General features: G+C 40.9%; 1 protein-coding gene across 4 annotated transcripts in view; it reads left to right on the forward strand.

The window, feature by feature from the left end:
- Positions 1 to 15,976, forward strand: part of STX8 (syntaxin 8) — a 169,888-nt gene that overhangs the window by 39,915 nt on the left and 113,997 nt on the right. For all 4 annotated transcript variants that reach the window (XM_061616501.1, XM_061616500.1, XM_061616499.1 and 1 more), the window contains exons 3-6: positions 1,716 to 1,810; positions 2,938 to 3,048; positions 13,874 to 13,998; positions 15,873 to 15,965. In XM_061616501.1, the coding sequence (XP_061472485.1) occupies positions 1,716 to 1,810; positions 2,938 to 3,048; positions 13,874 to 13,998; positions 15,873 to 15,965 (424 nt within the window). The remainder of the gene's footprint in view (positions 1 to 1,715; positions 1,811 to 2,937; positions 3,049 to 13,873; positions 13,999 to 15,872; positions 15,966 to 15,976) is intronic.

Here is a 15,976-nt window from a genome sequence, read left to right on the forward strand (position 1 = left end):
AGCCAGCATTTGAGTCCAGTGTAAACAAGCTTCCAACAATTGCAATATTTATTGTCATAACAGCTGATGTTATGGGCTGATGTTGAAAAACATTCAGCAGCTCAGTCATGTTGTCTGTGGCCAGGGAAAGTTTTAATGAAGAAAAATGTCCTTCTGTCATATATGCCAAGTAGGGAAAATGTCAGCTGTGTCTTGCTTTTCTGAGATTTTGCCACTTTTATGCACGAGTGTTTTTTTAAAAAAATGTAGTGAGAAAACTGAGCAATTCTACTCCCATTGTGACTGAGAGGCAAAGAAATTGTGTGCCACCTTTAAAATGTGTTTATCTTCTACTCTTTTTCTTCCCCCTCATCTTTTGTTTTGTTGGTTGATAAAATTTGTAGTGTTTGTGTGAAGAACATTGGGAGCTTTTTACAATAAAAAGTATACATTAATAAAGGGGGGTTAGTTACTGTAAGTCCACACAGGACAGGAATCTATCAAGAATACTTCCCTTTCTTATGAATTATATTAACATAAGAGCACAGGTGCTTGTACAACTCCTGTATTTAAAATTGATCTTGTTTTGCAGAAACTTCTTCTAGTGTATTGTGACCTCAAACTGAATATTGTTTCTGTTTCCTTAACCTCTTCCAGCCGCCTTGTCCTGATGCAGCAGCTCCGTATTCCTGAGAAGTTAAGATTTATTTGGAAGTAAATCACATTAAAAAAACCAATGAATCTTACTTCCAAGTAAATGCACTTAGTGTAGGGGTGTTAATGAAATCTGCCATCCATCCTTATTTTGCTTTTAGATCCAACATGTACATAAATCAGGTCTGTTGTTTATATTGTTGTGTTACAAAGGCACTGGATGGCTGTGGGAGCTGCTAGTTCTCAAGGAATTGTAGCCTGGGAAAGGTCTTGTGAGTGGATGGTATTGGTTCATTATCTTGGATTATAGTGACATAAGATTCTGGGGGGTTCCTGGACATTAACAGGGTTAGCGGTCAGCTTATGCCACTTTAGCATAGTTTGATGCTTTTGACTTTCAACAGATCGCAACCAGAGAGCTATACTGTTGTGTATGAAGTTCTGACCCAGAATGAGATACTGGTTTAGCACCAAGTCCCCCACAAATTTGCAGTTCCCTGTGGGTAAGAAGGAGCCCTGTGCTGTTTATGCTGTCTTCCTGAGATGGCTGGCTCTCTTTATTGGGCTGTGCAGCCCGGCTGTCCAGGGCCAACTGAGGCTCCTTGGCATTATGGCATTGTCACGAGGGTCGACTGTAGCTCTTCGGTTAAAATTGATGGGCTTTATGGATGGATCCAAAGTGGGGAAACTTATCTATGTTGAGTAGCCTTTTTCGAAGCCCATTGCTTACAACTGGCTTCCTTTTTCATAAATTCCTTGTGTTTTGAAAACTTTGGAAGACATTGTCTCACAAAACCCATAGTTGAATTAGAAGCCAGCAGGCCAATAACAACTCAGAGACATGAGTAAGTCTATAGGTGTACCTTCTGGTTTAGCTGCCTGAAGCTCTGATAGATTTATTTATTTATTTTTTAAAACCCTATTCTATATAGGTAGCTGTTCTCTCTTTGATGGGGTAATAATAAGAAGCTATATGCTGTTTTTATTATTGCCCCCATGTTTTGGAAGGTCTCATCTGCTAATTTATTGCAGCACTGATGAGATGATCTCACTTACTTACCTTCTTTCCTGTCTCCCTTCAGCTCGATGTTGCCATCAGGTTCCTGTTGCAAAATCTCAAAGAAAAGACTGATCGTCTGAAGGACATGTTGCTTCACTCTGTATCAACACGTCAGATGTATCCATGTAAACAGCTGTGATACCAGGGAAGCTCCTGAGACGAGAGTGGGTGCAGCCCTTCCTATTTTGGAAAAGTAACTAGACCATTAAATTGTGTTATGTGTTTTTAAAACATCCTCAGCAACTTGGGGAAAAACCAAGTACAGGAGAAATATTTGCAGTCTTCGTTTTATTTCAGGTGTTTGTGCAGCATATGAAAGCACTTCACTGAGGCATTCCTAACTAAATGGGCTGTAGCAAGTGTTATTTTAGATCCGACTGGGGCCCACTTTACATATGCAACCACCTAAGTGGGTGTATACTTGGAAGCTGTGCCCATCTGGTTGTGTTACAAGTCAACACTGCTTTAGGTAGCTACATGCGTGAGTCAGGCTTCTGCTAAGAATAACTGAGTAGTTCTGACTTCTGTCACCTTATTGTTGTTTTTTAATATATTGTATGTGTTTTATATACTTATAAAATGATGTAGGAGTTGTAAAAAAAAATTACATATGGAAAAGTTCTATAAAAATGATAGCAGCCTGTCCTCAATTCAGTGCTCAGGACAGATAACAACAGTTCCTTATTTAGACATCACAGAACTGAGATATCGTAACTCTGGTCTAAATCCAGCATGATACTTCTTGTGCTGACAGGTATGTGTGTGGTTCTTCCTGGCTGGATGAATCGAACATTCCTAGGTGGCTTGATTTGTTTTGCTTTTTAATACCAAAAATATGAGGTGTAGGCATTTATTACTTTATGTATATTTTGACAATTTAAATACCGCTTAATTACAGTAGTCTTTAAGCAGTGTACAGAAGAGTCAAAGCAATGGAGCTAAAAAGAGTTAAAACAATAAAATCAGAGTTCAATTAAAAAGCATGCTGGAATAAACAAAGTCTTCAGCGGGCACCTGAAATTCAGTAATGATGGGCCTGTCTGACCTCAACTGGAAGGATGTTCCATAAAACTAGGCCCACAACACTGAACACGCAGCTCCTAGTTGATTCTAGCCATGCGTCTGTGGTGTGGGAGAGCACTAGAAGTTACTGTCCTGAAGATCTCGGTGATGGGACAGGGATATAAGGGATGAGAGATTTTCTCATTTCTTTCTGACAATCAGCCTTAACCCAGTTCCTGCAGAACACAACTTGAAGGAGACAGACGGCAGAACTTAGTGGATGATCTTCTCACGCGACATCGACATCTTCAGGCATCTTTAAAAAATGAAGGCACAGAACCAGATGTGATAAGGTATAGTACTGCCACTTCTAAATGAGGCATGCATGAGAGTACTGTGTCTCAAATGCATCTCTGAAACACCTGTGTGCCTCTACCCCAGGAGTGGGGAACCTGTGGCCCTCCAATGTTGCCAGACTACAACTCTCATAATCCCTGATGACCTGTCATACTGACTGGGGATGATGGGGAAAAGGATGCACCCCTTCTGTATCCTGTCTTTACACAGATCTCTCCTGCTCGGTTTATAGGAACTTTGTGTGTGGTCATTTTTGCTTTTCCTCAGAATATTCATTTTCATGCCTTCTCTGAGTACCTTGACCAGTTTACAGTATTAGACTCAGCTGAGGGTTCTAGTGTCTATGCCTCTAGCCCATGGCTACAGCATTGTAGCTGCTGTATTCACGGACTATAGACTTGCTAAACTGAGTGTCAAATACTGCATTGAGAATTGAGTGAAAAATCAGAGCTGGAGGTCACATTAAAGCTAGTCATTCTAAAAGGTTTGAGTATTACCACTCTCTAAATGGTTCAGAGCTAAGGTCAAGCCAAAGCAGACTTTAACAGAGATGGGTTAGAGATGGCCTCGTAAGTCACACAAGGCGGAACTTCAACCAGCAATGACCACAGGAAAAGCAAGCATGGATTGGAATTTAAAAGTAAAATGGTGTGTGGGATGGGGGAGGAAGGGAGATGAGAAAAAAAGAGGCAGTGGCATGTAGTTGATCTACACAGGATGGCGATGTGCTTTGGAATTCTTTTAGGCCACAGACAAGAAATTCTGGCTAATCAGAAGAAATACAGTAATGTGGTCCAATGCCACAGGTGGCCTGTGATTTAGAGTGTTTCCCTTGCAGTGTTGCTCTTAGCTGTCTGAATATGGGAGCTGTGGAGATCTATGCTTTAATAAGAAAGCTAGTTGCAATAGAAATTCGGAAAGGTGGCACAGTATTGATCAGGCAAATCAGTGCAAGGTGTAATTTTTACATTACTGATACTGTTTATTTAGTGATACTTAATGGCTGTATGTTAATATTAATGATTGTATTTCATTTTAATTTTTAAACTGTTGCCACTTGTTCTGAGCTAAAGGAAAAAGAAGCAATAGTCATTTTAAAAATGATTCCGGTTGCTAGCTGGGTTTTGATGAACTATCTCATTCTCTTTTTGCTACTCCTACATAGAGGTTTGACATTGTTAAAGCATATATGCATAACCTAACACATTTAAAGTGAAGAAAATATATTTTGGATTGTCTGTGTTGTTGAGAGAAGAATGGTAGAAGAATATCTAATCCATTAATTGTTTTTATGGCCTTGTAATCCACTGGCAAGCAGTGCAAATCCTTCCGGCTCGCCTGTGTGCAGGATTTTGCATTTGGCTAGTTTAACTTAGCATGGTAAATCAATCAGGCAAAGACTTGCATGTTGATGGATTGTCTGAGCTGAGTTGTTGTTTATTTCATGCTCCAGCAACAGCACAAAGTGAGTCTATGAAACATTTTCTTGAGAAATGTCTCCTTACTATCATATTGATTTCAGTACAACTGAACTGCCATCTGGGGAGAGGGTATCATTGTTGAACAGATTTCTCTGTCCCTGAACCCTCAAATATGCATTGCACCTTACACAAGATTCCTTTTAACTTTTAAAGTTTTTATCATTTTCCCTCCTATACTTACTCTTCTGAATAAAAAATAAATTAAGTACTGGGCATGTTATTTTATTATTTATTATTTGATTTCTATCCCGCCCTTCCTCCCAGCAGGAGCCCAGGGTGGCAAACAGAAACACTAAAAACACTTTAAAACATCATAAAAACAGACCTTAAAATACATTAAAACAAAACAACGCTAAAAACATTAAAAAAAAAGCTTTAAAAACATCTTTTAAAAAAGGGTTAAAACATATTATTAAAAAAACCACATATTAACAAGCAATTCTAACACAGATGCAGACTGGGATGTTATTGTGCCAAAAAATGTAGATATTGGTTAGAGACTGTTAGTGCTCAAATTCTGTTGGGCCATGGAGGTTGCTGTGGATCTCTCTTGGCCAGTCAAGATAGTTAAAACTAACTCTTACTTTTTATTTGAAAATACATGTCCTTGGTGATTAGATCTGCATCCCTTCTCATGTGGCTGTACTTGCTGTTGATCTATGGCTCCTTCCTTCATGAGTGTGTATTTAAAAACAAAACAAAACACACATTCTGTATTACAGGCCAAATTCTGTCCCATCACAGCCATGTATATTTCTATTTTCGTATTTCCTTTTCAGAATTTAGAAGTCTTGTGACATGTAGGTTGGATATAGTAGAGACATGGTGGTTATTTTGAATGTGAGTAGGCATTATCTTTCCCTCTTCCTGTTCCTGTATGCTAACACCACCTTTCTTTTATCTGATCCATCCTATAAAGTACATCCCACATTTTCAGAAACCCTGTTCACTTTCCCCCACTCCCATCCACCTCTCATCCCGTAATCAATGAATTAAGCTGTAATTAAATGGGTATTGACATCCTTTAACAGAATAAAAGTCAAAAGTCCCATGCATCCTTCCTGCAAAACTAATAATGCAGCTTTTGCTAAAGGCGAGAGTGAGGCTGCATAGCAGAGCTTTTATAATGCAGTTAGAGAAAAGGCTCTACTTTGTCCTAAGCCCCTGTCTCTAGCTTTCTGTAGCCTTGGTTGTGGCAGGTGTCACAGATACCACTGGAAATAATGGCATTATTCCAGCCTACTCTCTTGAATTACGAACTCTCTTAAGTGCATCCTTATCTTGTCAGTGAATGTCTAAGAGACTCAGGACACTTTTCCTCAGCTGAGCACCAACCTTCCCACTGTACTCTTAAGTTGAAAGGGAAGAATCAGGTAGAACAATATAGTGGTTAATGGCAAATGAAATGATGTGGTGGTCTCTTTGTGTTATAAGAAGGGGATTTGATGTGTCTTCTTGTTGCTTGGAGAGTATGTTGCTACTCAAGTAAAAGTGGGAAATAAAATTAAAAAGGCGGTGATGAGATGGTGTATGTCACCTGTAAGAAGTTAATATTTCCCAAAGTGAAAGCACAGACTAATGCTAGCCACAGTAATGATTCAAACCTGCTGCCTGGGAACCTCCCCCTTTTTACAAAGCCACCACAGAATTATGGAACTCTTTTCTACCATTGGAGCCATGCCAGAGCCCAAGCTGAGTATCTTTCAGAAGCTCTGAAAAGGTTTATTTGTAGCTAGCTTTTAGTTACAGGTAGGGTGCTTCTACAGGAAGGGTGCTTAGCATCTGTATTGTCCTTTGAACTACCTAATTTGTGTGCGTTGTGTGTGCTTTTATGCACACTAAATGTTGGTAATCCCAAGGCTTTGAGATGCAAGCAGTTAATAGATTTCAGTAATCTGATTATTAGTGCTCTAGAACAGAGTTTCCCAAACTGTGGTCTGTAGACCACCAGTGTTCTGCGAGCTTTCACTAGGTGTTCCGCGGCATGTGATTTTTGTGGTTGAATATGGGAGGTGACACATCCTTTGCATTAAATATTCTTTTTGATTTTTGATTGTATTTCTATTGTTTCTTTTATTTCATATATTGTATTTTATTGTATTACAATTTGAATTCTGTGGAATTTACAATTGCTACAACAGGCAGAAAAATCATGAAGTGGTCTGCCAAGAGCCTCAGCAGAAGGCAGAATCAGGATTCAAAATTATCTTGACAGGTTGGGACATTACCGGAAACTGACAAAATGAAATTAAATCAACATAAAGTCCTGCATTTAGATTTAAACGTATAAATAAAAATCAAAGGAGGATGGGGGACATCTAGCTTGGCAGCAATGCGTGTGAAAAGCTTCTAGGTGTCTTAGTGGATCACAAGCTGAACATGATCCAGTAGTGCAATGTGGCTGCTAAAGAAGCTAATGGAACTGTAGGTTGCATCAATAGAAGAAATAGTTCCACTCTGGTCAGGCCACATCCAGAGTACTGTGTCCAGTTCTGGGTGCTACATTTTAAGCAGAGATGGACAAACTGGAGCATGTCCAGAGGAGGGTGACCAAGATAGTGAAGGGCCTGGAAACAAGTCCTATGAGGAACAGTTGAAAGTCCTGGCTATGTTTAGCCTGGAAAAGAGAAGATTAAGGGAGAGGCATGATAGTGGTCTTCAAATAAATTGAAGATGCAGAAGATGGAACAGACTTGTTCTCTTTTGCTCCAGAGACAGCTTGAATCAATGGGTGGAAACTGCAGAGAAGCAGATTTCAGCTAAACATTAGAAATAACTTCCTAACAGTACAAGCTGTTTGACAGTGTAACAGACTGTTTCAGGAAGAGGTAGATTTTCCTTTGCTGGAGGCATCTAAGCAGAGATTGGAGGGCCGCCTGTCAGGGATGCTGTAGTTGCATCCTGCACTGCAGATCCTGCATTCAGCCAGGGGCTGGACTAGATGACCTCCAACATCCCTTTCAACTCCATAATTCTGTGATTATGTTAATATATTCCATTGCATCAATATAGCAAATAAAATGAAAGTAGCACCATATACTGTAAAATGAAAATATTCACTATATTGTCATACAGAGTGTTTTAAGTGCTTTATACCTGATGTTTTTTAGAATGCATAAGCCACATTTAACAGCAGTTTGTGTATCCAAACTGAGGTATTGAAAACACTTCAGATATTATTATTGCATTGTCATATTCACACTGGGAAATGTACTTAATCACACAGCCCAATGTTACGTGACCTGGGTTTTGTTTTAAATCACTCTTGCTGATTGCTCTAAGGCTTGAAAGCCTTCATGTGTGGCCATGGTCTAGGGAAAGGTCTGTTTGACTAATTTGTGTTTCTTGGGAAATTTTGTAAGAATTAACTAGTGAAACAATGCATTTGGGAAGATTAGCTGCTGTTTGTTAAGCAGAGGCACAACCCTTGATTAGAGCTCTCCAACATCCTTTATATTTGGGCACAGTGCTAAGCCTTTTAATTAGTTAAATCTGCTCCTATAATCAAAAGCTATCTGCACACTTCACTGTGCTCTGACGATTTCAAAGATTTAAGTGATTAACTTGGCAAAGGCAGTGGGTGGCTAATTGGATAAACTTTAATCTTCACAGTGCCAAAATGAGACAGAGGAAGATCAGAGGAAAGAGGAAGTCCTGGGCTATGCTAGGTGGGAGGAGAGCTACCAAACGTGTCAGAAAAAATATTTTTAAAATGTCACTTCTCACAACCAAAACTAGAAGCCCTGGCTGGGGGTAAATTTGTGCCATTGCACTAGACTCTCTTCTCTCTTTTGCACTGACAATTTGAAATGGCAAACAGTTTTTCTCCTTTGAGATAGTAGAGCCACTACTACAAATTTTGGAGAAGAAGATTTGGCTAGAAAAAAAATCTTCTCATGGGGAAACTCTGAGAAGGGGTTCTCCATTTTAGTGTGACAATATTTAACTGGGGTTTTGGAAATACCCCTTAGGGGAGTCTGGCTGGTGCCCTTTAAAAAAAGACACACTCCCACTGTACACGACATTCTAGTTGAAGCCATTGAGATTTGTTTTGCAAAATATAAATATATATTTTCCCTCTCATGAGACTTGGTGCCTTGCTTGCTCAGGTTCTCCTCTTGAAGCACACAGTAATCATCTGAATGTTTCAGATCAGTCGTTTTAGAGCTTCCTAAGTGAAGATAGTTTTATCTCAACACATAACAAATAGCTAATTGACATTCAGGTGCCTTCTGTCCTTGTAAAGCTGGCATTGATAATAAATGGCAGATGGAATGACCAACTTAATAATAGTGGCTTTAATATAACAACTTCCTTTTTTATCTGGAGATCAGCTATTAGGTTCCTCAAAATTAGATGCCTAGTACAGCTAAAAAGACAAAGGACCCTGTGGCATCTTAAAACCTGACTAACTTATTGTTGTATGAGCTTTCATAAGCTGGGACTCCCTGCCTCTTTATATGCCTCTGAATAATTTCATCAGTGTATAAAATATTGGCATCTGCCAGCTGATTGATATATAAAATTTATCTATTGTGTTTGGTGGCTGGCAGGTTAGAAGGGGGTTAAATATATAACCTAGAAAAGCTGCTTTATAACAAGGTACATCATTGGTTCATCTAGCTCAGCCACCCCTGCTGTAGACAAATCCTTAACCCTTTTTGGCCTGAGGGCCACATGTCATGGGGTTGTAGTGGACAGCACAATGAAAATGTTGACTCAGTGTGCGGCAGCTGTAAAAAAGGCAAATTCCATGCTAGGGATAATTAGGAAAGGTATTGAAAATAAAACAGCCGATATCATAATGCCGTTGTATAAATCTGTGGTGCGGCCGCATTTGGAATACTGTGTACAGTTCTGGTCACCTCATCTCAAAAAGGATATTATAGAGTTGGAAAAGGTTCAGAAGAGGGCAACCAGAATGATCAAGGGGATGGAGCAACTCCCTTACGAGGAAAGGTTGCAGCATTTGGGGCTTTTTAGTTTAGAGAAAAGGCAGGTCATAGGAGACATGATAGAAGTGTATAAAATTATGCATGGCATTGAGAAAGTGGATAGAGAAAAGTTCTTCTCCCTCTCTCATAATACTAGAACTCGTGGACATTCAAAGAAGCTGAATGTTGGAAGATTCAGGACAGACAAAAGGAAGTACTTCTTTACTCAGCGCATAGTTAAACTATGGAATTTGCTCCCACAAGATGCAGTAATGGCCACCAGCTTGGATGGCTTTAAAAGAAGATTAGACAAATTCATGGAGGACAGGGCTATCAATGGCTACTAGTCATGATGGCTGTGCTCTGCCACCCTAGTCAGAGGCAGCATGCTTCTGAAAACTAGTTGCCGGAAGCCTCAGGGGGGGAGAGTGTTCTTGCACTCGGGTCCTGCTTGCGGGCTTCCCCAGGCACCTGGTTGGCCACTGTGAGAACAGGATGCTGGACTAGATGGGCCATTGGCCTGATCCAGCAGGCTCTTCTTATGTTCTTATGTTCTTATAAGTGTGGCCAACACACACTCACTCTTTTTTGCGCAGACACAGATAGCAGAGGAGGAGGGGTTTCTCCACACTGTAGTGCAGATCTAGGAAGAGAGGTTCCTCTCCTCCCCCTACCCCAACGCTGCAATGGGGAGGAAAGCCCTTCTAAAATTTGATGCCTCTTCTTACGTTTGGAAGCGCCACTTCCTTCTGTGGTGTGTTGCCATCATTAGAAGGTCTGAGAAAGGCTTGGCAAACAGGAAGGAATGCCCAGTTTTGGAAGAGAGTTGTGACCCACTTAAAGACAGCTTCATGGGCTGGGACCAGGCCATGGGTTCGCCATCCCAGGGGACTCAACAGTGACTGGTGGCACCTCTCCAGGATATCAGTCGGGTCTCTCCCAGCCCTGTCTGGAGATGCCAGGGATTGAATCTGGGACTTTGTGCATTCAAAACAGATGCTCTTCCAAATGATCCATGGCCCTTCCTTAAGTTAGCTTAGGAGGTATTGCATGAAATCAGAAGTTGCTTTATAGCTTTGGTCAAGATAGGAGAATAGCACAAAGTTTCAGTTGGTCCAAACATTCTTGTGTTGTCTGCTCAATCACTCACTAACAACCAAAAATGAGGTCTATAACAAATATATAATGCGCTGATCTAGCATAAACTCACTCTAGTATGCAAGTGAAGGCTGGTTCATATGATACCTGTCACTTAAGCATGTTTGGAGGGAGAGTGCATCTTCACGCTCTGCCTATCTAGCATACCTGCTGTGTTGTCAACTTCATTGGATATCCTTTGGGAGGTGGAATATTAAATGAAGGTAAAGGTGAATAAATCCAGTGTGTAAAAGCCCAAATTGCATGTTTGATTCCTAGATTTTTCACCTTAAATATTGCCTATGCAATGGACCTACATACATTAGATTTTATGCACCTGTGGCCTGTTGGAATGTTGCACCCTTCATGGGGGCCTGTTGAAAGAAAGCATGTTCTCCCTCCTCACCACTAACATGAAATTCATCTGGCAGATGGGTATTGTCTGCTCCAGTCCAGAGCTCTTACATCAGCGCAACCTCTTTCAAGGTGTATACTGAAGTAATACTTTATAGATTTTTTTTAGTGTGGCATATGTTTAGAGAGAGAACTGAAAAGTATCTGAGGGATGAGGAACTTGTCTCCCCCCCCACACACACACCCCAATGTGGTTGGACGCCAGCTCTTATCATCCTTGGTCATTAGCCATACTGGGTGGGGCTGATGAGAGTTGAAGTCCAACAGTGTTCGGAGGACCACAAGTTCCCTGACGTATATGAAGGGCTTGCAGCCATGCAAGTTTCATTTTTAGCCAGTGGGGGTCTCCCTCATCCTGAAAACTTCTCTGTGTTGTGGAAGTGCATTTCGTAGACATTCTGAAAAGTTCTTCTCAGCCTTCTCTAAGTTAAAACCCTACAAGGGATGGCGGTGGCGGGGAACGGGGAGAACCCCTTCAGTGTCAGATGCTGAGGCTTTGGAATGGCTTCCAGACTTATTGTATATATTTTTACTTAGAAGTAAGATCTACTGAAGTTAATGGGGCTTATTTTCAATTGATTGGGATTAAGACTGCATTTCTCTGATTTAGCAAAGCTATATCGGTATTTGTATTTTCAACTGGACATTATATTTTCATCTGGGCCTTATCTTTAGAATGCAGAGTTTTAAAGAAAACATCTGCTCCAATTATAGATGTTTTGCTTATGCACTTAAAATGCTGAAATCGGACCCTTCACAGAATAAGCACTGCACTGCTTTTGCCTATGGATCCTTCCAAATATCTGACATCCCCCGGTGGTTTTACAGGTGACTGGTTCTATGATATACTAGATCCTCAAAGCCAGATATCACTTGTGCATCCTGTGTTATTCACACATAGTTCAAATGTGGAGCCAGCAATGGTAGCTCTAAGCCTCATGATCAGGTGGCTTTTCTTTGTTACTTCCTGAGTTCTACATTTGTGGCTACCATTGCTAACGAAGTTCATGTCTAGATCTCCTCTGAAACAGTTTATTTTCAAGCTGTGTTGCCCATTCTAGGAGATGCATGCTGTTATGATAGAGAAAGAATTCCAAATGCCCTGCTGTCAGATGCTGATTGCAGAATTTGGGCCATATTCAACTAACTCGTTGTAGCAGAAGCCAGGGCAACGATTCCTGCTAGAGCAATGGGAGTTCCCCTTCTCCTCCCCCAATGTGCCCCCTGCACCCTCCCCAATCTACTCCAGAGGGTCAGGAGAACCCCCAGAATAGCATGTGGGGAGAGGAGAGGGAAGATTGTTCCTTTGGGCAAGCAGAAATGCTTTTGTTGATGGAACAAACTCCTTGTTGCCATGTTGAATACAATTCTTTGTGTGGAAACACATGAATATTCACTAAGAGGCAAAAAACCTTGCAGTTTAAGAACGTACCTATGGCCAACAGATATTTCTATCAAATTTTAAAAAGCAGGGAAGTTGGGCAGCTATAGTGAGTGTACCAGTGGAGCAGGAGACCTGGTCTCCTCTCTGAGATATTGTACTGCCCTACAAATTTGTCAAAATGCAAACACAATTTGCGTTGGTCTTTCACAGTCCAATCCACTTCCTGTGTAGCTTGGAAGAAGAGGGAGGACAGGTTTGATCATTCACATGCTTTTTGAGTTCAGTGGGATTTACTCCTGTGCAATGATCCTTAGGATAGGTGAAACTGACCTGGTGAAGGGGCAGGGAGGGAAGGGAGGGAGGAAGGTGGAAGAGGAGGGCAGGAAGGGGAGGAGGAGGGGAGGAGATGGGATGGGTGGACACTAGGTAGAGGGGAAGCCCCTTTCCTTTCCACAAGGAAAACATTGTGAACAGTATCATTCTTTTTCAGGGTTTCCCCCATCTTTTTATTCTACATCAGACACATGTAGCCTCTCACCCAAATTGAAACCAAAGCTGTCCCTGGCCAAATCCACACCAGACTTTTATTCCACTTTAGACAGTCATGGCTTATCCCAAAGAATCCTGGGAAGTATAGTTAGTGAAGGGTGCTGAGAGTTGCTATGAGAGGCCCTGTTCCCCTCAGAGAACTTCAATCAGAGCAGCTGACTGTTAAACCACTCTGGCCACTGGAGCTCTGTTGGGAATAGGAGTCTCCTCTCAGCACCCTTCACAAAGTACACTTTCCAGGATTCTTTGCGGGAAACCATGACTGTCTCAAGTGAAATAAAGGTCTGGTGTAGTTGTGGCCCCCTGATTAGCCAAGCCCAGCAGCTGTGAGTTTGGCTTTTAGAACACTGGCAGTTGGTCCTTACTGAGCATGCCCGACATTATCATTGAGTTCAATGCTAAATTTCTTAAATTAATTAAAAATCAGCCAGGTATATTTTAAACTTTTCAACCACAGAAGATGAAGGTCAGAGTATGGGGCAAGGTCAGTCACAGGATAACAGGTACTCTGTGAACATGGCTGATTTTTAATTAATTTCAACCAATTATGAGAATTCTGACAGAAAGAAGTCCAGAATGGGTCTGTTTTTCTCTCTCTCTTTTTACACTTTAAACTCTTGATTCTGACAGTTTTGTGTATTGCCATGAAAATTTAGAGGGTTGTGAAGCAAGTGTTTCTGAGTTCAGGACTCTTAAGTTTTGTAAGGTTTTGTTTTGAAATGAGCTTATGGGAAGCATCAGAATGGCATGGGGGATATTTTCACTTTAACATTGCAGAATGTAAAAAATCCATGCTGACTATAGTATACAGCATGTTTGATGTCACACGTGATGTTTTACAAAGAATAGCTATGAGCTGAACTTTATTTTCTTTTAAGAAATTATTTTCAAATGGTAACCCTTTTAAAAAAAATGTTTTTAGGTCTAGCTTAATGGCAGGAGGGGTCAGACAAGGTGTAATAAACCCATGGCTTATGGAGGAGCCTGAGGAAACAAGGGCACTAGGCTTTCATGAAATCCAGCAGCAACAACAGAGAATTATAGAAGGTAAGTCCTTCTTGTTTTTGAAGCCTTAATCGTATCTCAGGCCCTACGCATACGTGTCATGCCTGATAGCCATTCATGTTGGTCACATCCATCTACTCCAGTGACCTGGATCAGAAAATCTTCCATCTTCTCCTTCTTTTGTATAGGAATGAGGTATCACTTTCCTGTGTTGAACTTGTTTTGCCTCTGATTATCCAAAATATTTGAACCCTTAGTTGAATATTTGTTTTGACTGCAGGGGTATTTCTCTCCTTAAGTTCACACACTCAGCATTTGAAAAATACTTCAATGTGTAGCTAAGGGCTAGCTTGTCAAACATGAATTCCTTAAGATACCTCATATAATTAGGGATCTGACTTTAAGTGTTGGTGGAGTTTCAGTACCTGACTTTTCTAGGCTTCTTAGAAAATATTGGTGTCCTGGGTTGCTGGCAGAAAATCTTGGAGATACTTCACACTAATCAGGCTAACCTATGTCACTTTTCAGATGGGGAAATCTCATTCTTATCCAGTCTTGTATTATTGGGATAAAAATTCTTATAGGCCGACTTGATCTTTCTTATAGACTACTCTTAACCTGAAACAACCATAGTCTGGGCTCACCCAGGCATCCTGTCTGAGCTGTTACATCATTATGAGCTTAGAATTGGCTTGTGTAACTTGTGACCCACCAAGGAAATGTGGCTTATTAGGGGCTCAGTAAGCTGTATGTCTTGGTATTGGTGCTGGACCTTACAATAGGGTTGTCAAGCAACACTCAAGCAACAATATAAGCCTGGTGGGCTGTGTTAGCTTGGTGAGCCTCAGGATGTGTAGGTCTACCCTACTCTCTCATATAACTAGATTGGATCCTTCCCTGTGGCCAGGCTTCTCCATATAATCTAGGGGCGGAGAATCTCCAGCCCATGGGCCTTATTAGGCTTGGCATTTAGCCCACAAGGCCATTTTGGTCTTAAAATCTCATGGACACACGGTGCATTTCAACAAATTGTATATGTTGTCAAGTGGGGTGGTGGTTAAAAAAACCCCAACCCAATCAACTTCTGCAGAAAGATCTATTGAGCCATCAGTTAGCTGTTAATCTCTTGCCCTCTTACTTAAACAGCAGTTGGCACATAACCTCTCCTGCACCTGTAAAAGACCTCCCTCCCTGTTTCTTTCAAATGCTATTAACAGTAGTTGATTGTTGGTTGATTGTAATATCTTTGAAGGGAAAATACCCAATAACTCTACATTTGCAGGCAAGAGAGGTCCAGTACAAAAGAGAGCTCTGTACAGTTGAAGTGTAATTCAGTGCCATTTGGGGACCAAGGGTGTGGTAATGCCATGTGCTCTAGATTACAATAGGGGGTATTTTGTAAGACTACAGGGAGATTTGTATTGTGGCTATGCTTGCTATATCTCCTTCTGCCAAGAGTTGGATTATCTCTCCTGTGAATGCTACATTTCTACGCAGCTTGAAAAACCCTTTGGATTCCTGGGTGCTTGCATCACCTATTTGTTTCTCAGTCATGTTAAACTTTCCCTGGAAAATCAAAAAGGCTTAATCAGGAGACTATATGCCTGTGCCAGAAAATCCAGTGCACTTATGATTGTGGAGCAGCTGCACATCCAGTTCCTGAAGGGTTTGGGACTCTTGGCTAAATTTACTTTTCTAAGAAATGTACCCAGCACTGTCAGCATCTTACCCTAGTTTCTTACAATCTGACTATTTAGGAATTCATTATTATGCCATTGGTGAGGTGTCTTTGGGTCAGTACGTCTTAATGCTTTGAATGCAGGCATTCATAGTTTCGCTCAGCTTTTGTGGTTTATAAATCTGAGATGTAGTATCAGCATTTTTCTTGATTGACTTTTGTTTTCTCCCCTGTGCAGATCAAGATGCTGGTCTTGATGCTCTCTCTTCTATTTTATCCCGTCAAAAACAGATGGGACAGGAAATTGGGAATGAATTAGAGGAACAGAATGGTAAGGACCAT

The sequence above is a fragment of the Rhineura floridana genome, chromosome 3, assembly GCF_030035675.1.
Source record: "Rhineura floridana isolate rRhiFlo1 chromosome 3, rRhiFlo1.hap2, whole genome shotgun sequence".
NCBI lineage: Eukaryota > Metazoa > Chordata > Lepidosauria > Squamata > Rhineuridae > Rhineura > Rhineura floridana.